General features: G+C 39.7%; 1 protein-coding gene across 1 annotated transcript in view; it reads right to left on the bottom strand.

Annotated features, from left to right (window-relative positions):
• LOC150087631 (O-acyltransferase like protein-like) overlaps nucleotides 1-21,507 on the bottom strand; it is a 65,888-nt gene that overhangs the window by 30,446 nt on the left and 13,935 nt on the right. Inside the window, exons 4-9 of the mRNA XM_090369836.1 lie at nucleotides 20,660-20,750; nucleotides 20,298-20,452; nucleotides 17,138-17,311; nucleotides 14,527-14,620; nucleotides 8,944-9,036; nucleotides 2,974-3,136 (exon numbers count right to left, since the gene is read on the bottom strand). Of these exons, the coding sequence (XP_090225962.1) occupies nucleotides 2,974-3,136; nucleotides 8,944-9,036; nucleotides 14,527-14,620; nucleotides 17,138-17,311; nucleotides 20,298-20,452; nucleotides 20,660-20,750 (770 nt within the window). The remainder of the gene's footprint in view (nucleotides 1-2,973; nucleotides 3,137-8,943; nucleotides 9,037-14,526; nucleotides 14,621-17,137; nucleotides 17,312-20,297; nucleotides 20,453-20,659; nucleotides 20,751-21,507) is intronic.

The following is a 21,507-nucleotide window of genomic DNA, read 5'->3' as shown; positions in this document are numbered from 1 at the left end:
ACCGGTTTCTAGCCCATACAATAAAATATATGTTTCTTAGAAAAATAGCATTTAGGCCCAAAGGTATGTTTCTTACATGTTTTCTAGATCGACCTTCGTAGATCTGGTTTTCAGGTATCAATTTTAAAATCATAAAACGGGATTTGTCAAAAGGGATCTCCATGGTTCAGAAGTAGAGATTTCTCTAATATGTACCGTAAGACGCTGCAATTAGCAGAAATTAAGTCTTCTTGGCATCCGGTCCAACGGATCCGAATCTTTTCTGAAGCCTTCAGACCTGTGAGTGTGTGCCCCACACAACATAGGGCCTGGCCATTGCCTTATACAATGGGATAATCACCTCTTTATCCCAGCTAGCAAAGTCCCTCTATATCATTGACGAAACTCCATGAGCAAACATAGCAACCTGTCTGCCCTGCTCACAGATGTCCGACTGCACAATTTCTTATAGGTCTGTTTCGTTGCCCACAACGTTCAGTGATACCACTCCTCTGGTACATTATTCTGATTACTGCCACCCGTATTCAAGTGTTAAAACTCATCCGCCATTTCTCAGCACATCCGACTAATTTCACTAGCCCTTCTCGCAGTAACATGCTTCCAATCCCCTCATTAACTACCTTGCTTACCTTTGTATTATCTGCTAACTTACACATTAAACGTGATAAGGCTTCAGCAATTCGTTACCAAATATTGAAAACAGTAATGGGCAACGCACTGAACCCTGAGAGACCCCACTTAGTGAGCTCTGCTCAAATTTGTACAAGGGTCTTTTATGTGGAATAGTGTCGAAAGCTTTTCTGAAATCTAAATATATGATACAAAAATTATTTATTTATTTTTTTACTTCCAGATTCTTTGTCACTGCATCATATATCCAATGAGATTGCTGAGATAAGGTTGCACCTTAACAAATCCGCCCTGTGAATGCTCTATAACTGCATTTACAGTAAAGTAAAGGAAGAAACAAAAGAACTGGAACACGTTTTTAAATCATCCAGTTTTACTTTACACTTAGCCAGACTCACAAGCTAAGAATAAAGTGGAATAAATAGCCTTTCTTCACCTTGTTGGGAGACGACTTTTTCCAGTACTCGAGAACTTGATGCAAACAGATGAACTTCGTGAGATGCAATTTGTTTTGAAGCATCATGGCCTGGCTCAAATTGTTAACTACCCTTCTCACCTTCAAATAATCAATGAACTTTGGCACCTTACCTTGGATATCCTAGTTAATTATTTGGGGTGAAGAAAGAGGCAGTGTGGGCAGAACAAAATGAAACCGAAGCGGTCAGGTGGCTAGACATGACTTGTAGTGGTGTAAACAGATTGTGGAACTAGTTCCGAAACATTCAAACTGTTTCTTAAAGACCTCTCCGACCTCGTTTTCGAGACCACCTTGCGTGGTGCCATCTCTACGCAAGATGGCTGTTACCTAGCCTTAATTGTGAAATGTCATATAGGTTTTACAGCACCACAATTTCTTTCAAAGCTTTCTGAATCTACAAGGAAGACTTTTATCCAAGCATACCAATCACGGGAAGCTTCATGAGACGGGTTATTTCAACTTGACGACCAGCTAGCTATCTGTTTTCCTTCGACCCATATACTGAAATTTGATCGTTTTAATTGGTGCCAAAAGCATATCCACTATAGTCAGGGGCGTTGTGGGCACAGTTTTCTTCACTGATGGGCCGAGATACAGCGTTCCGGATTCTAGATATGATTTCATCTGCGAGGAACGAGGAACTAACTTCCATCCTGTTAACATCGTTGTAAGAGAGACCTTTGGAGATGGTGGTTTAATGGTGTAGTTTGGAACCACCAGCAATGTCCTAACAGCAGACTCATGATTCTAAAGTATCGAGAAGCTGTCCTTGTTTTCAACCTTCTTGCAGAGTCAAATGGTTCAGGACAATAACGAACGACCACACAGAGCCCTCCTAGTTAGTTCTTTCTTCAATCCTAGTTATCTCCACGACTGAGACTAACTATCTCAGCAACGGAGTAAAAAATGGCCGTAAAGGGTCTTCGAGTCATTTACGGATTCAAACCGGAGATTTCTCCACCTGGTGTGGTGAGGACAGTGATTATAACCATTGTGTTGTCTGAGAGGACAAAGGAAGCGTATAGCCAATACATTTCAATATCTTCTGAAGAGGCATATAGTACAACTGGCATATGGAATGGCCATGCGATGCTCCTTGAAGAAAGATTTAAATCATAAGTCCATTCCAAGAAATCTCACTGAGCTCCAGCTTTACAGCTTATACGGGTGTTTTCATGGATTACTGTCGTACCCATTTGTTCGAATCTGCTCTGCAAGAAGTTATTTGATTTTGATTAAAAAGTACTGGCAAGTAAAATTTTTATTAAGTTTTAAAGGTTGTCTTCATAGGTAGCACAGTGGTTATAATCATCATCTTCCCTACACTGGGTGAAAAATATTTATGTTGGAATTCCAATAATGACACAAGGAACTTTCGTGGGCTTTTTTTTTTTTTTTTTTTAACTCTGTGGCTGAGTTACCCAGTTTCAGGAGAGGACAACAAAGTCCTTTCCCCGAAAACTAGGATTTTTCGTCCAATAAAACAGTCAAACCAATCAGGGAACACACGCAACTCATGGAATTAATACACATGGGCAGATGAGTGGATCTAATATTATAGTTTTTTTATGATTTAAAACTTCGAGTTTACTATTTATCTCGGTCCAGTCCGGATTTCGATGTGGCTGCGAATACTCTGAAATGAGAGTAACACAGTTCCTGACATTAACCTTTTGTTTTTTCACACACTTTCACAATGTTCTTCGCCAAAATTTCCTCTCTTTACATTATCAGAATAAATTGTAACGAGTACGGAACGGTGTGCCATCATAACTGTAGTTCAATAAATATTATCTCCCTCCCCGGTCACCATCGCAGGCTACCAGTCCCTGATCTAGGAAGTTTAAGAATAAGTTGAAACTTACCATTTCGTTCTGGTCCCACAAATTGTTGATGTACAAAAGATTTTTCCACCAGGTAGTGTAGCAGTTCTGTTCATCTGGGATTATTGATCCCCTAGGTCCTGATGGAACATACTTCGAGAAAGTGACATAACATCCCAAAGTCATCATATATACGGGAGTAACTCTGAAGGACAGAAAAGAAATAACAAAAAATGAAACCCTCTTCATCCAATATCGGTATCATTAAAGGCGATTATCAGGAATAAAAATTACTTCTAATGATCAGTTGTTATTCTAGCCCAGATAAGATCCCAGTTTATCAAACAACCGTTTCGTTTTTACTACTCCTCTAACTTATCGAAAAAATTTTAATGAGCAATTTTAAAATCAGAAATGCTGCTAGATATGACGAAAGAGTCCCGCGTTTTGAAGCTTATAAGTAAAGGAAGAAAGTTTTATGTGGGATGAGATCCTGCACATATAAAATAGAGTATACATCGCAGGTTATTTTATTAAGATCATAAGCCAATTGCCATTTGGGCTTCGGCTGACCAGAATCATTCCTCCGATAATACGCGGCTTGAAGTAGTCAACAAGGTTTGTAAAATGTGACATGAGGAACTTGGACCATTCATATGACAATGTGGTCTTCAGTTCCTGGAGTAACATCGACAGAGGACTGTGACGATGAAGACGCCTTTCCAGCTTATCCTACAAGAAGATGCCATTGAAATACGAAATTATAGAGCTTTAGAGTCTGTACAGCCATCTTCGTTGTCCCCTAACCACTGTTTCACACCTTTGGCATGGTGGTTAGTTGCATTTTTATCTTGAAAATTACCCCTGCCCATAGAAGTACGCACGCATCGAATCAGAGTGTATCTGACCACTACGATGTCTTGGCTATCACCTGTTTCAATTTGGTTTGGATTTAGTGTTGTTTTTGCCCCATGAGGCCCTCGTGAATAGTAGCACAATTCATGGAAAAGACCTGAGTTCGAATCCCTTCAATAACTAGAGAAATTTCAATGAGACTTTTTATGCAGTGTAGCTGACTTAGTGGTTTCAGGCAAGGGTAGCATGGGTTTTTCTCCGGGAAACTCGGATTTTGCATCCAGCAAACATGAACTCGACCACGGAAAACACACACACACACACACACTTCACAAACATACAGTTTATGGCGCAATATAGCCTAAATTTCTGATGTGCCTCTACAACAAGAATAAAAGCAACACCAGCCCTATGAAACACGTATTGGCTGTGTACGTGGTCAAAGGGATAAAAAATAAATAAAAAAGAGCATCAAAATAAATCCGTAGGGTCTTGTAATTCAACTCCCAGTCTTGTCTGGAAATTCTGATATGGTAGCCAGTGAATTTCTTAATTTTCTCAGTGAGGTGATTGATGTGTGACGAGAAGTTGAGCCTGCTGTCCAAGTAATAACCAAGTGCTTAGTTTCTAAGCGCAAGGAAATGGAGGAGCCGTTAATCTTGATTTTGGGGAATCCGGAGTAGTTTAGTTTACTTTTCAATGCTAGAATTTTCGTTTTGGTAGGAAAAATGCTTAATCTGATTAAGCATTTTCCCTACCAAAACCAAATTTACAGACCAGTTACAAAGTTCACTTAGAACTCGGTGAGTAAAAAAAGTAAAGTAAACTGCAGCAAGTATCAATCCACTGCAGTATGGAAGCCTTCTCAACAATTCATGTCGAGGAAAATGGACCGTAATCTGCCACGCTGGTCCAGTGCGGGTTGGCAGATCGACCGTATTTAGTGGTCAGGGGCTTGTACCCTGGTCTACTCAAAGAGCGTGTGCTACTGCACTCCCGCTCTTCACCACTCGGCTACAGAGGCCTTTGTGAGTAGACACTTACAATGCAGAACGGCACCTCCTTGAAACAATAAGTGTAACGTCAAGGGCGAGTTGGCAGTGATGTTATTTTTGTCAAGTTACCAATGCAGTTAGCTGCAGTGGTAACTTGAAAAACTTGCATTGGTAATTTTTCTAGAAGGAAAATTGTCGCATTGGGGATTCCTCAAGGAGCCACGATCCTGCGACCATTCTAGACAGGACCATGCAATGGTATCAGAGGATCCAAATACATGGTTGAGGGCCCTTTCTTTTGTTCACTATGTTATGATCATTTAATAGACATTTATGGGTCCCCCCCCTCTTCTGTGTCAGGTCATTGAGCATCACATCTATGCCCCCCTCCTTTTGCACGGCCCCGAGTTCTCGTGCGTAGCACAGTTGGCAGGATCGCCGTCCTCCCCACACCGAGTGGAAAAGACCCGAGTTCGAATCCCGTCGATGACGGGAGGATTTTTATGGGTATTTTTCGCAACGTGGCTGAGTTAGTCGGTCTCAGGCGAAGGTACCATGGTTTTCATTGACGGGATAAAAATCCGGGTCTTTTCCATTCGGTGGGAGGGGACGGTGGCGATACCACTGTGCTACCGCGCAAATCCTGGTGTTCTGAAAGCAATTTCTGGTTATTTGGTATAGTTGTTTAGAACAATTGGAACTTCTTAATCGGTGGATCTCCCACAATAGGGAGTCGAAAGCGCCCTCGAAATCGATAAAAATCATGCTCGTGATAATTTTTATCCTGTTATATGTCAACGTGGAGGATGAGCTCGGCTAGAGAATTTTCGCATTGTTTTTCTGTACAGAATCTGAATTGTTGAGGAGAAGCTGAATCTCAAAGAGATTTACTATTCTGATTGCCATCAGGCGTTCCACTATCTTTCTAAGGTTTATAAGTATAAAATCTGACGATAAACTTTAGGCTCTTTTGCGAGTTTACCTGTTTTTTTTTTTTTTTTTGCATGAATTTAAATAGAGCAGCTTTCTGTTGATCCAGAAAGACACGTATTTAAGAGCATTAACAGGATATCTGGCTTTATGTCAAGAATTTCTTTAGAAAAATGTTTTCAACCAGCTCTATTCCATGATATGTGCTGGTTCTAATTCTTGAGAGGGCGAAGGTTAGCTCTTATAGGGTAAGGGGGTACGTGTTTTCAGGAAATAGGTAAGCAGATTTAGCTTACAGATATCACTTGAGACTGCGAATTGTTAAGAAATGCATCATCTTGATGTATGTTCTACAGGATGCTACATCAACTTCGCAGAGTCCTGGTAGTTCCAATGTTGTCATTTATTACCGTGTGTTAGATATATCTTATTTTTCCACAGTTTGTATAGAAGACCTCAAGGGATCAGGTTTCTTGTGGTTTTAATAATTTCCTGCCAAGAGAACGCTTCGGTAAGGTGACTTTAATGCTGGAATTTTTTCGTTGACAGTAAATATCCTTCAATCTTTCCACTTCAGGAATGGGCCATGAGTTTTCCTTTGGTAGTTGCAGCGGCTTGACGGACTTGTTTCCTCAGATTCCATAACTCATGAATCTGCCACGTGACACTTTTAATAGATGTGCCTTTTTCTTGGTAGAACAGACCTTAAAGTTTAATAACACATTCTGGATATGCAAGGGAAGTTGAGGAGCAGAAAGTGATTTCAGGCCGTAACCATCTTTTAAAAAAAAAATCTTTTTCAGTGGAAGAGACAAATTTTTCTCACCTAATGTGCTTCACTGAAAACCTGTTAGTAGAATCAGGAACGAGTGAAAAATTATTGCTTCGTGGTCGCTTGTGGTTCAATCCGTGAAAATATTCCAAGAAGATACTCCGTTTAAGATGTTATTTGTTGTTAAGATAGATCTGTATATAGTCTGGGGAATCTCAGGGTCTGGGCCATTTCAGTTGTATGAACATGGGGTGGTAACTTTGCTTGTAGATTATCCATTTGAGGAGCCAATATTCCGCTGCTCAGATAGATTTTTTTTCTGATTGTGGGTGCTGCTGATGCCCAGATTTAAGCTGCATAAAGTAGTGGGGAGTATATAATGGTCCTGACATATTTTGTTGCTGTAACCCTGTCTGAGACGTAAATGCAGGTATTGTTTCGCTCTTCATTTCAGGTGCGCCGCACAACTGATTAGTTTGTCAATGTGCTTGTTGAATCTGAGTTTTGTGTCAAAGACAACTCCCAAATCTAAATAATAACGAACAGTCGGGATGGAAACTCCACTGATGTTGGGAGAGATGATTGTTGTTTCTTTCTTCAGGGAGTAGAGCATGCATTTAGACTTCGCTGGAGTCTAATGTTAGGGCTCGCTAGAGCGAGTACGACACTGTTAATTTCCTCTGTGATCCTAGAGGGGGTCTGTGTTTGTTTGGATGGTGGTCAATATTTTTAAATCATCCGCGCAGGACGATACATCTGGTCTCTAGCTTATGAAAGGGGATATAATGGCAGTTGTTGTTGTTGTTGTTATTTGATTTTTAGGAGCATTAGCAACTAAGGCCATATTGCTCCGGGATATGCGGTGGTCAATCCCTGACCTTTCCGCATCCTCCGTATTTGGTAGTGACAGGCTCGAACCCCGGTCTAATCAAGAAGCGTGTGCTCGCACTGCTGCTCCTTCCCACCTGGCTACGGAGGCGCCATAATGGCAGTAAAGAGGAGACTAGAGAGGATTCCCCCTGTGGTACTCCTGTAGATATTTGCTTGATATAGGTTTTTTTTTTGAATGATGGAGTATGATAGTACGGTTGAGAAGGGGTGATGAGAGGAAGTGCAATGCATCCCCGCCTGTAGAGTAGTGGTCTTCAAGCAGTTGCAGGAGGGCAGGTACCTGAACAGCATCAAAAGCTGCTTCGATGTCGAGGTATGTTATGTTGAGTTCTTCTTTTCTCTCAAATGCTGTAAGGATGTTCACCAAATAGGTGGTGAACCTATTTGGTAATGAAGAATGAATTTGTGGTGGGGCATCTGGAAGTATGTGAGTTATTAGAGTTGGAGGGCTCTTTCTAGTAGCCCTCCAACTCTAATAACTTCAGGGAAGAGAGAGAGAGAGAGAGTGTTTATGTCAAGAGAGATTAGAAGTCAGGGTAATCCCTAATAGAAAAATAGGATCTAGCCTAAAATTCACAGTGTTATTGAAGAAGATAAGCATAGGAGCAGAAGAATCCTTTTTGCGAGCTATTAGACAGGACTGAGTTTTAAAAGGATTGAAATCAACTAGGTTACCTTTGCCTCACTGGAGAATTACCTGGAGATCAGTATTTCAGGTTTTGTTGGTGGATACTGGACAAGTTGCTGTTTATGCAGGGCAAGTTTCTCAAACTGGAAGGTGGAATGCAATGTACCATCAGCAAAACTATGAATAAAAATTTCATTCAATAGAAGAAGGTCATTAATACACAAATACACAAGAAGAAAAGAGTGGAAGAAAGAAACATACCTTGCAATTTAAGTTTAGTTCACCAGCTCTAGTGGAGAAGTAAGGTGATAAAGAGCTGTACATCACCCGCAGAGCGGTCAGAAAGGAAACTGGATACCGAATTGCAAAAAAACATTTGGCAATTCATAAGACGGTTGCTCGTTAAGAAGATCTTTATGCCAAACACGATCAAAACCCTGAGCATCAACTGCTTGAGTTTTAAAACGTTACTTATGTTAGTAATCTTTAGAAAAGTTCAATTTTTCCATTGAATTTACCCAAAGATGAGTAACATATGCCTATATGTCTCCAGTGGATGAACACTAACAGAACCCATATTATTGATCATTGATCAAATGGAAGAGTTCTTTCATAGTAAACTGCGTCTACATTGTATCCCTATAGAACACCGCCAATCACTAATTGAAGTTTTTTTACCGCAGAAGAGTTCAGAAAATAATACCGGCCCTAACTAGGGCTTATGATATTACAATTATGCTGGTTTGCAGACCATACCATTCTTTAACATGGATTAATTATAGTATTTACTCTGGGCCTTGCTGCATTGCATTAGATTTTATGTTGTCACTGTAGTGCGTGTTGTAAACACAATCATTAAAGAATTTTTAAGAATTACCTGCCTGAAGAATTCAATAATAGAAAAATAGATTATATCTATTTCCTTAGTAATTATTAATTACCTCCACAGTCTATTAAAATAAAACTGGAACCAATTAATTCTTCCATTTTGCTTTTGTGCGTATTTCAGGAAACTAAATGTCACCAGCAATCCACTGAAATGAAAGAAATCAATCTTTATTACTGACACGTCACAACGTAACATTATTATTATTATTTATTATTATTATCTTCATTTTTCTTTCGAGACACACACCCATTAACAGCATGTGGATAGAGGGAATGGTTACACTAGTTCAGTATTTACATGAACTTATTTACAAAATTTGGAGATGGAAAAACACAGCGCATGTGGTTAATAAATTAGTTATTAAGTAGTTTTAATTAATTACTAAATAACTGATTAAATCTAAATATTATTATATAAATTATTAAATTAGTCTTCTTATTATATTTGTACCTGCCGGTACACATTACCAAAGATTTCTGTCCTATACATTTTGTGTGTACATATTTTCTCTGTATCTATGTTTAAATTATCAAAATGATTCACAGTATTTGCTGGGGAGAATCTCCCCAGAGAGTCCAATTGGCACTTGAGACCTGGTTCTTCCCTGTTTATTCTCGGTCGTATCATCCGAGGGCGACTGATCACATTTCCAACTTGTCTCTCCGTTAGTAGTTTGCCAGAGTTAAGCTGTTTCTAGTTAAGATGATATACTTCCAGGGCGTGATGTCAAGATTGGCATATAAACCCGCTCTTGAAATGGTAAATGGTTTCCCGGCGATCCTATTTAGCTATCTCAGGAGCCCGTATTCTACTCCTAAGAAGGCCTTGATATTGTTCTCGGGGGCCGATGACCAGATGGTCGATGCGTACAACGGAATTGGTGTAACGCTAAGGATTTATTGAATCATAAGATGAGGGCTTCGGAGACCGGTGAGTTCTTGTCTAGTGCTCCAGAGGGCTGTGTATGTCTTTTTTCTTACGTGTTCGAAGTGAGGTATGAAGTTTAATCCTTCATCCCACTTAAGCCCAAGGTCGACATGTGCGGAGATTTTTGGACTCTGGTATTGTTCACAAAGATCATAATTTCCTGTTTCTTCTTTTTGTTGGTGAAGGTCATTTGGGCAGTTTTCTTTTCATTAAGTTTCAGGCTAATGTAGTGTAGATATTCTTCTAGCTTCTTGATTGTCTTGTTTGCTTCCTCGGATAGATAAAGTGCAGCTTCTTGTTCTTTAGAGTTAACAAAAAAATTCAAATCGTCTGCATATGTAATGAATTGTTCCCTGTTTTGAGCTAAAAATGGGACTAAGGCTATTGCGAAGAAGGTGACGAACAATATGCCCCCATGGGGTACTCCCCTGGAGATACAGTAAGTTGCTGTTTGTTTCCTGTTTATCGCGATAATATGTCTTTCTTGAAGGGTGTTAGTCAGAACATTTATAGTGCTTCCTGTAATGAGGAAATACTCCTTGACGATTACTGTCATAGCTGGGATAGAGATGTTGTCGAAGGTTGCTGCTACATCCAGGAAAACGATGTCCAACTGTAGTTTATTGTTTAACGCTAGTGTATCCGTAGTAGAGTATCCATTAAGTTTGTAATAGTCGACCTTCGAGGAAGCAGAGAATGCAAGTATTCTGGTCTGTCCCCAAAGCAGTGCTGATTGACGGTGTTCAGGATTGCTTTCTCAAATATTTTTTGCAGAGCGCATCAGATTGCGATGGGCTTGAAATCTTTACTGGTTTTAGGATTGTTTATTTTTGGAACGGGTTTTAGATAATATCTCTTCCAGGCTTTCTGGATAACCACCTCACTTAGTATTCGTTGGAAGAGCTGGTGGAGCGGGTTGATAGGGTAAACACCACATATTTTTACCATGAATAGCGGGAACTGGTACAGCCCGATCGTTGCTTTATCATTAGCATTAGTAGAACCATATGATGCAAGAAAGCAAGCTTATGCAGCATTAGCCGAAAAAAGAAAAAAAAAAAAAAAAACGCTCCCATTTCACTCCTCCCAAGTCTGTTCCACCAACCAACTACCCGCTGGCTAAAGGCAAAGTTCCGTACATCTATCCTACATCTTTCTTTTCTCAATATGAATTTATACATTCTCAGGTGATTATTCTAGACAAGAAGAAGAATCCCATCAGCATTGGGCTGATGGGATTCTTCTTCATGCTCAAACCATTCAAACAATCTCAATCAGATCACCTCGCTGGTGCCTAGTCTCCAGACACTGTAATTTGCATAACTTAAGCCTTTCTTCGTAAGAGAAACCCTTCGTTCCATTCACTAAAATCTTGTTGCCCTTCTCTGTACTCGTTCCAGCGGCTCTATATCCTTCTTAAAATGAGGCTTCCAGACCTGTATACAGTACTCAAGGTGTGGCCTGATTGCCTTATACAAGGGAATAGTCACCTCCTTATCCCTGCTAGAAGAATTCCAGCATATCATTGACAAGACACTATAAGCTACTCTTGCAGACCGTCTGCACTGCTCAGAAAACTTCGTTTCTGCCTGCACAATTACCCCAAGTTCCTTTTCGTTCTCTACCACTGTCAGTGTAGTACCACAGACTTGATACGTCACTCTGCGGTTACTGCTTCCCATATGAAGTACTTTACATTTGTCAATGTTAAACTTCATTTGTCACATCTCAGCCCATCTGCTCAACTTTTCTAGATCCTGTTGCAGCAGCGTACTGTCATTAATGTCCTTAACAACCCTGCTAACCTTCCTATCATCTGCAAACTTTGATATTAAGCTTGATATACCATCATCAATATCATTTATAAATACAGAAAAGAACAATGGACCGATCACTGAACCCTGAGGGACTCCACTAATAACATTAGTCCACAATGAGCAGTGTCCATTGATTTCAACTTTCTGTCTTCTCCCCACTCAACCATCCCTTTATCCATAGTAGCAATTTGCCTCCAATTTGTTCACCAGTCTTCCATGTGCAACAGTATCAAAAGCCTTTCTAAGATCCAAATATATAATATCAAAGTTATTCCCTGCATCCAGTTCTTTTGTGGCTGCATCATAGTATCGAATCAAATTGGTCAGGAAAGACTTTCCCTTAACAAAACCATGCTGTGTCCGGGCTATAACTGAAGTCTTGTCTAGTTGATCCTGCAGTGCGTCTTTAACCAGTGCCTCCATTGATTTTACTGGAACAGAAGTTAAACTCACAGGTCTATAATTATTTGTGTTGCCCTGTGATCCTCCTTTGTGAATTGGAGTCACATTTGTACATCTCCAGTCCATGGATACCTCTCCTGAGTCCAAAGAAGCTCTCATAATTATGGCTAAGGGTTTCTTACTTCCTTTGCTACCTCCTTTAATATAATTGGATAGATCCCATCTACCCTGGGTGCCTTTTTTATGTTTATCTTCAACAATTTCTCCTCCACTTTACTCTCAGTTATTACAGGATTCTCTAGCTTACTGCTAGAGTTGAATACACCTCTGGAATTCCCCTGCTTGAAAAACTTCTCGTGGTTAATATAGATGCAAAATACTCATTTAGTTTGTTAGCCACCTGAGCAGGATCATCAACAGTTGAACCATCAATATCCAGTGGGCCAATCTGATTCATCCCTTTCCTTCTAGAGTTTACATAGCTAAAGAACTCTTTGTTGTTTTTGTTTGCATCCTTTGCCTGCCTAATCTCCTTTGTGACTTGGTTAAAGACCAGTTTATATCTATCATAGGCTTCCATGTCACCCATTAATTTGTAATTATCCCATGCATTTTTCATCTCTGCCATATGTCTCATTAGTTCATCTGACATCCATTTAGGCGTAAACCTTGAACAATATTTCTTGATAGGAATGAAACTTTTAGCAGCTTCCAAGATAAATTCTTTGAATGCTTCTCATTTTGAATTTGCTGTTGGTAACACCATCAGTTGGTCCCACTGTATAGAATTTAAATACTGTCTCATTCCATCGGAGTGACCTTTACAAAAGCAAAAACCCTTCCCTTTACCCATGATGGTAATTATATCTTTAAGTAAATCCCAGATCAGTACACTGTGATTACTGCCACCTAGTGGTTCATTTATCTGCAGATTCTTAATGCATGAAGAATCACTGCTGATAATCAAATCAAGAGTATTACTTCCTCTAGTTGCATCCTGAACATGCTGCTGCAGAAAACAATCATCCAATAAATCCACAAAAATCTTACTGGTGTGCGAGTGAATAAACCCTAAATTCCAGTTAATATCTGGGAAATTAAAATCCCCCATTATAAGATATTCTGATTTACCAGCTCACTCTATTTCTCTGTACAATTGTTCATTGTACTCATTCGAGTCATTACGCCTGTAACACACTCCTACTCTTATTTTTTCTTTTACAGTGCTAATGTCACATCAAATTGACTCAACAGTGCACTATTCATCTGTATCAACTGGATGCACTTCTTTTGATTTTATGTTTTTCTTAATTAACAGCATAACACCTCCTCCCTTCCTATCCTTTCTGTACTCCCCAAATTCCAATTCTGCACTGGTTATAACTGTGTGACACCACGTCTCTGATATCCCAACAATATCCGCCGTTTATGTCTTGACCAACATCTCAAATTCTTAAAATTTATTTACTATACTTCTAGCATTAATGTACATGCAAGTATACATGCACTTATTCTTATTCTTAGTTACCCTAACACATCCCATATACCCACCTGTTTCACGATGACTGCCATCAGTCCCTGAAACCCCCAACACTCTTCGCTCCAGGCCGCTGCTTATTCTAATAGATGTAGTGCAAGAATCACCTTCACCTCTGTCTGCGGCTACTTTTAACCTTTTAGTCTTTGTATCCCCCCAAGCTAACAGTTTTCCGATCCACTTAACACTGCCTCCATAGAGTCAGCAAATATTCTTGCACCCTTTCTATTTAAGTGTATCCCATCCCTGTAGAAGCAGTCTTTCCTGTTAACAAGAACAGTCCAGGCTGAAAAAAATTCTACCCCTTGAGCCTTGCACAATCTTTCCAGGGCCGAATTGATCGACAAGGCTCTCGTCATATACTCCCTCCTATCGTTTCTGGGCAGAATTGCAGACACTTTCAAATTCAACCGTAATTCACGGCTTTTTTTTTTAAATATGAACTGTACTTGTTAAGTACAGTAAGTCCGCAGATCTCCTACTCTTAATATCATTAGTGCCAACGTTTACAACAATATCACGTTTTTTGCCCTTATCCTGTTTAGTGAGTTTTGTTTATATCGTGTTTTCATTACGATCTTCTGAATAACCGAACTCACTAATAACCAATTCTTCCTTCCTTGGGATATTTCCGTCCTCTGCAGCATATCTACGAATGAGAACCACCTTATTCCCTCTAGATTTCGAAACTAGTTCTATCAACACTGTTTTCTCCCAATCGCTGACATTTGAACTTCATTTTTCACTTTGGTCTTTGGTGAGTTTAAAATCCTGAAGAATTTTTATTGGGGTGCGACATACCACACGATACGAAACTTGGTGATGTATCCCGATAGAATGTTCCCTTCCCCCAATGGTCACAACTATAAGAGTTGCACGCTATTTTTAAGTAATACTTTAACAAAGAAATACTCTCATTTTACTGAAAGTGAATGTTAGCGGAATCACTCACCTGATGACAAGAAAAGAATTTACACAACCAAAAGCCTGAATGGTATACGTGAAGTACCACTTATGCGACACTGCCACAAGATTCAGGGGATTTTCTGAAATACAAAACACAAAGTCATTGTCCAACAAAATGAAGCGGTTATGTTTAGAAATGTTTAAGAGAATTTTAATTTATTCGAATAAATGTATTTTTATCTCTCGCGATGTCCTGCAACTTCCTAAAATAATGCACGTTGTCCATAAAATGATGACGCCATCTGCAATGCATTTTTTATTATAATATTTCTATTTTTATTCAAATATCTGATAGCTTGTCTTTCTTGATATTCTCCGTAATTCATGAATTCTGAAAAGCTCCAGTATGTAACTCCAGTATCAAAAACACGGCACAACTACGCAATCAACTTAAAAACTGTTTAATAAAAACTTTAAAAACTGACCATATTATCCAAAGATAATATAATCAGCTATGCTGACAACACCAAGCTCGCCCTGAAGATAATCCTACAGGTTAAGAATTCCATAAATGCAATCGTCAGGAAATTTGAAGCATACCTATCCTGTTTTAATCTAGAAATAAATCCGCTGAAATCCGCACAAATGGTCTTCTCATTGAAACACAGCTGCTCACAACTGAACTTCTCCCTTGGAGGAACTGGAGTTCTAATGTATAAGCATACACCGATCTCAATGTGGTCTTTGATGCCAAAATGACGTACAACATCCACAGTGACATGGCACCTACTAAGCTCTCTCGTCTTAGATAGGCCGCCAAGCAGCAAGTGCTCCATGATTGGGATCCTTCCATCCCAAGGTAGCATCACTGTATCCAGGAGTCTCGTACGGTTCCAAAATTTTATCCTTAGCAGATCCAACTCTCACGAGGAGAATTTACTCAAGAGAACAGTGGCTTCTGAAGTGGCCAACGCCAAACTCCATCACAATGCTGAGATCACTACCATCGAACTGGCAGCCACTAATCAGAATAATTTATTCATTTATTAATGAGAGGAGGATCATATTCACAGCCTAAATACTAATAGGATCGATCTCCCAACATACCATTTGGGACTCGTGCTCCTGGAGGATCCCACAACCTCATCAAAAATTAGTCTTATTATCCAACTAATATAATGTTTATTTTTTGTTCATATTATATTAACGTAACGTATATTACTCAGTATTCTCCTACTAATTGTTATGTGTTACTTAAAGTGCTTCACTCAAATTCTAAACTCCTGGTGTTCCAATACCGTGAAAGAATTTGTAATTTCTCTTTGAATAATAAAGATTATATATTTATTTATTTATAAACTTGAAGTCATACCAGTGTATTTTGATGACATAAGCGGTTAAAAGGCCAAAGTGAGGATGTTCGTAATGACCCAAGAAGTAGGCGTTCGTCAAACTCTCGACATGAGAACAGTTGCAAAAGTTCGGGAAATTGTGGCAAGAGATCGCCTTTTGACCTTTGGAATATAACTGGAAGTAAACTAAAACTGCAAAAAATTACCATACTCGTAAAACGTATATAGTTACAAAATATTGGACGGGTAAATGTCCAGTATTTTATCAATTTCAGTAACTGGAGAGTCAGCTCAAATTTCGGACTGTCCAGGTCAAAAACGAACACCTGGCAACCGTATTTGAGAACAAATTACATTTAATAAATTTTAAGTTACTTCCAAGGTCTAGAATTTTAGCGACACTAAAAGTCCAATTATCCAGCATCTGATTTATCCAAAAAATTCAATAAACTGGTATCCGAGTGGATCAGCCAACACGCTACTAGTGTTTTTTTTTTTTTTTTTTTTGTTGTTCTCTTGACTTCCTTGATTGCTTGGAGATTTTCCACACAATAATAAAAACTCTTTGACCCTCGCTTGTAGCACGGTGGACATAAGTATACCTCAGAGCCTTACAGCATAGATTGGGCACTCAATATTAATTAGTTTCAGGTGATGGTTGCCTGTCTTTTCCTTCTGGAAACACTGGTTTTTCGTCTTAAAAACAACGTCAGCAAGTTGTGATCAATCTCAAATATAAAAGTAGTCCGAATCCGAAAAATGTTGGGCAACACTTGATCTCATAGAGAAATAAATTATGCGACACGATGATCGAGTGTCTGTGCTGTAGCACAGTGGTTATAATCACCGCCCCCACCGAGAGGAAGAGGCCCGGGTCCGAATCTCGTTTATAACGCGAGGAACCTTTATGGGCTTTTTTTTTTTTTTTTCAAATCCATACTTACTTGAGTTAGTCGGTCTCAAACTCTGCTCTTAAGTCCAGAAAAACAGGCAAATCGACCGGCGAACGCATGCAATTTATGGAGATATTGCGCATGGGCAAATGAGTTAATTTTCGGGTGGCCCGGATATGACAGATTTTTGACAAGGTGGCCGAAATCTCGGTTAAGTTCAAAGCACGAAACTGAATGAAAATTCGTTGATCGAAAAAGTGGAAGTGATTGAGAATTTTTTACCCTTTTACTAATAATACTAATACTAATATTAATATATCATAAAGAATGTGGCAAACACTTTGCTATACTATTCAATACATGACTAGGTAACTGAGATAATTTTGAGATACGTGGCCTTACAGGTACTCACTGCAAAAGTCTTCTGAATTCAAACATGTGTGTCCCCATATAACGGCCATCAGAGAAAGAACACGAATTCCATGCAGACAGCTGAATGAGCCAGGTTGATGATGCGTATTCATGATCGTCTTGCAGTTTTTCAGCACGGAAAAGCACTCTAACACTTCACACAGGGGATGCGATTCTGGAAAAGAATTAAGTAAATTCACAATCAAAGAGGCATCAGAATTCGACGATAATTCAATTCATTGAATACGGAGTGGAAGAATGACAGGAAGATGAACCTATCCATGCACTGCTGAAGCAAAGAAATAAGAATACCAAAAAACTCTTTTTTGAATAGCCTACAAAACAGCTGCTATCATTAAACTAGCGATGGCCGCAATGAATATAAATTTTACTTTTCCCAAGCCACAGTCCATTCATACGAAGGTTTGCTCCAAAGTTCGAAGTCTTATTAATAAATACGAGGTGAAATACGACGGATAGAAAAGGCTCGAGTTCAAATCCAGTCGATGACGCAAAGAACTTTTATGGGCAATATTCACTCCGTGGCTGAGTTTGTCGGTCGTAAGTGTAGATAGCAAGATTTTTTCTCCCAGAAACTCGGGATTTTCATCCAGCAAACAGAAAATTGACTTCGGTTCAAGGGCAATTTGCAGACAGTATACACCGAGTAATATGGCCTTAGTCGCTGATGCTCCTAAACCAACAACAGCAACAGCCTAAATAGTGAGCACCATGCACGATGATGGACTCGTGTTGCTAGCGACACATACAATTGCATTCGTCTGTCTGTTGTAGCATAGGTGCATAGTGTTAGGGTTGGGCGCCACCTGTGGTTCCCACATCAGCGCCATATGTACACTGTGAAGAAATACAGAACACTGTAAATGCCAGAAAAAGTGTAGTGTGTTGAATGTGTAGTATTGTGTTGGGTTCTGTTGTGTGTCCTGGCATTTGGCCGCAGGACCCCTGATGGGACCTCACGTTGCCCGCACACACCACTAGGAGGTAGCCAGGCTACCCATTATGCTCTGTCAGGTCTTCGTCAGGGTCACCTGAGCTTCCTGAACGGAGAACAATTTTAAAAATATATATAATGAAATAAATAAATAAAAAATTAAAATAAAAAAAATAAATTAAAAATAAAAACAGAAAATTAAAATAAAAATAATAAAAATAAAAAAAATAATAAAAAATAAGGTAGAATGGGGCAGTACAGGGAGAAGATGGGGGATGAAAGTAAGCGCAACAGGATGTAGGTGAAAGCATCCCATAAATTGACAGTGGAGCGTATGCCCCACCAGGAGAAAAGGGGGAGGGGATAACTCCAGAAGGGGAGAAAAGCTACTCAGCGAGACTGCTGAGTGTGACTTATATTTTGCGGTGGAGTGGACAAGACCACTGGAGCCTACCCAACCATGTGGGTGAGTTTGCAAGTAATCCTACCCTGGATGTTCCAGGGTTAGCAAGTCGATGCTGGTAAAACGGTCAAGTACAGATTTTTTATTTCTGATTTGTGTAGCGTGGTATTTGGACTCATCCGACCAGCACACACTCGCGTCCAGTCCACCAGTGTCTAACTAGCGTGTCATTCACACCACAGCATTCGCCGTAGACGATGAGTGGTGAGGAAGGATTATCCCTTAGGTCATTTGCAGTGGAACCCCATACGTCTGAGTGTGTGGTTCATCACCGATATATTTTTCTTGCATCCCCATATTGTATTGCGATGTCAGCCGTCGCAAAGTCGCCTGCCGTTGAGCCCGTACAACGCGCTGCACCCATCCGTCACCACGAATATCCATCCTTTACAGTTCTGTCGGCGGGAGGTGGTTTGACACGCTCAACACCATTCTTCATTCACCTTAACCACAGTGGACCACGAGCAACCGACAAGGTTGCTCACGTTTCCGATATGGAAACGTGATTTGCCGTTTCCGATATGGAAGCACCAAAAATTTGGAAGACGGAATTCGAATATGGAAGTATCCAGAACTTTAATTGTTGCTATAAGCCTGGCGTTTGACTCTAATCAAAGCTTGAACGTTATGAACTCTCGTGAACATTAGCATAACGTACGTCATTTATATAATAAAATTTCATTCTGTTGTTTATGTATTGATGTATTGGACTGACTGGACATTAATTGTTGGAGTTTTTGGAGGAATTTATATTAACATTTATTAACTTTAATGGTTAACACCAAATTTCCTTTTTCTTTTCTTTTTTTTTTTTTTTTGAGTCAAAGTTAAGCAAAAGCATTACTCAAACAGTTGAGTGATGCTTTTGTTTAACTATTTCAGGTTATCTATCTCTAAATGGCTTCCTCTATTATGAAATTAAGGAAAATTTTATTATGTATATAAAGTGCTTAGCATCATAATACACAGCCATTTCTGAATAAACAGAAAATTTTTAAGGTGGCATCGTTTTAGGTTATATCTCATATTGTGAATGCCTTCACAACGAGTTGCCATGATATTGCACTACTTCGAATAAGTAACGCTTCACCTAAGGAGAAGACTAGTGTTACTTATTCTCAGATAGGTACCACCACCCAGACAGCACTGTTTCAGGGCTATTTGGCCCTTCGTCAGTGAGTGGGTAGGTACCCAAGTGATGCAATGATGGCAAAAACAGTTATGAAGTATAACTCCACAATATGAGAGATGCCTGATGGTGTATGATGTATTTAGACTTTATATACATAGTCTAAATTTGTTCGCAGCTTGAGGCTCTAGCCCTAAATGCGCCTTAGGAAAATTTTATTCTAATCAAACTTTCTTTCAAATTTAATTCCTAATTTTAACCTGAAATGGTTTCTTTCATGTTTTCTTTTGTATTTCTACCTACACGTGTCCTGATTAGGCCTAGCTTTCTTGTTGTCCACCCTCCTTCTCAGCCCCTTTTTTTTTCTGCTGGCTTCCCTGGTCCGGGCCATTTGTAATGTGGGATTTTGCTGGCACCCGTTGGATGCGGGATATACTGGGCAGACAGTGATTGTAGAGTCCCAGCATTTCATGGGAAGTGGCTTTCCTGGTGGCTGGTAGTCCAAAAAACATAATCACACAATTCTACAGAGTCTGTATCACAACAGAGAAACACGGCAGAGTGGCTACTGCTTACTCGAAAACTAATGTCAATGATGAATAGAGTGCACGTACCTCGAGTTTCCACGTGTCCACCGTCTGGTGCATCCGTCAAAGCTATGAGTTGTTCTTTTGTCCTTTCACACTTGCTCTTCCGCATCGTGCGGTCCCTTATGAATGGCCACGTGCTTCCTACTGCTGCCATTGATAGGAAGAAGCCTAAGAGAATGCTGAAAAATACTCAACCAATTAAACTTTGCGACATTCAGCTGGTACTAGCATGCGCCTTATTAACCAACTGCACCCCCTACCTCGCAAACTTAAAATAAAATGAAACCCCGACAGCAACTGAACCACACGTATAGAAAGACTCAGAAAACTGATTTCCATCATATTAAAAAAATAAAAATTAACGATTTGTGTGATTTTGTACTTACAAATAAAATACTTCGCCAACACTCCACTGCAGATGGTTTTCTTCGCATTGCAAAGTCCCTGGTTTTGAAGTTATTTCAATCGCCGAACCATCTGTAAAAATTAAAATAAGAACCATTTACGAGCACCTATACATAGTGGGGACGCCACTCGTTGTGATTACTTCATAAATCAGTAATAAATAATATTAATTAATGCAGCTGTTCTGTTCTGTCCTATTCTGCGTTGTTTATTGATGCAGAGCAGAAATGAGTACACAAAATAACGTGTTTGTGTTGGGTTAGCTAAAAACCAGAAAATAACTTAAGGGGAAAACATGAACCTATAAAAGCCCTTCCATCCAGACGGGACAAGAATACATGATGGTGTGAAATACAGCGATCCCAACTATTGTGCCAACCGTTTGGACCCAGAATAGATGCTATTTCCAGCACAAAATTCTACCGCCTGATGGAATTATCTTGGGTTTTATTCCAAGCAACCAACTCAACTGAGGCTGACTAATTTAGATATTCATTTCATTAAAATATACGAAATATTTGGACCATATTGAGCGGACAGAAATTATGGGACACCTACCTAGTAACGGGTAGGTCCACCTGTCACCGGAATAAGGGCAGTCACACGGCGAGGCATTAAGTCCAGTAGTTCACTAAAGCATTCTACAGGTATTTCCATCCACGCTTGCTGCACCGCTGTCCATAATTCCATCGCATTCCTGGGTGTCTAGACTGTCTTCATGGAGTTTCTTGTTGGACCCGATTCCTTGTGTCGGTGGTTCTGTGATTTTGGAGAACATTGCCTTCAGCTATTGGATTCTCACTTTGGCTAGCTGGACTGATTAATGGTG

The sequence above is a fragment of the Mastigoproctus giganteus genome, chromosome 3, assembly GCF_048544385.1.
Source record: "Mastigoproctus giganteus isolate SK-2022 chromosome 3, ASM4854438v1, whole genome shotgun sequence".
In the NCBI taxonomy this organism is placed as follows: domain Eukaryota; kingdom Metazoa; phylum Arthropoda; class Arachnida; order Uropygi; family Thelyphonidae; genus Mastigoproctus; species Mastigoproctus giganteus.
Note: the sequence above shows the minus strand (reverse complement) of the source record. Positions and strands in the feature narration are given on the sequence as shown.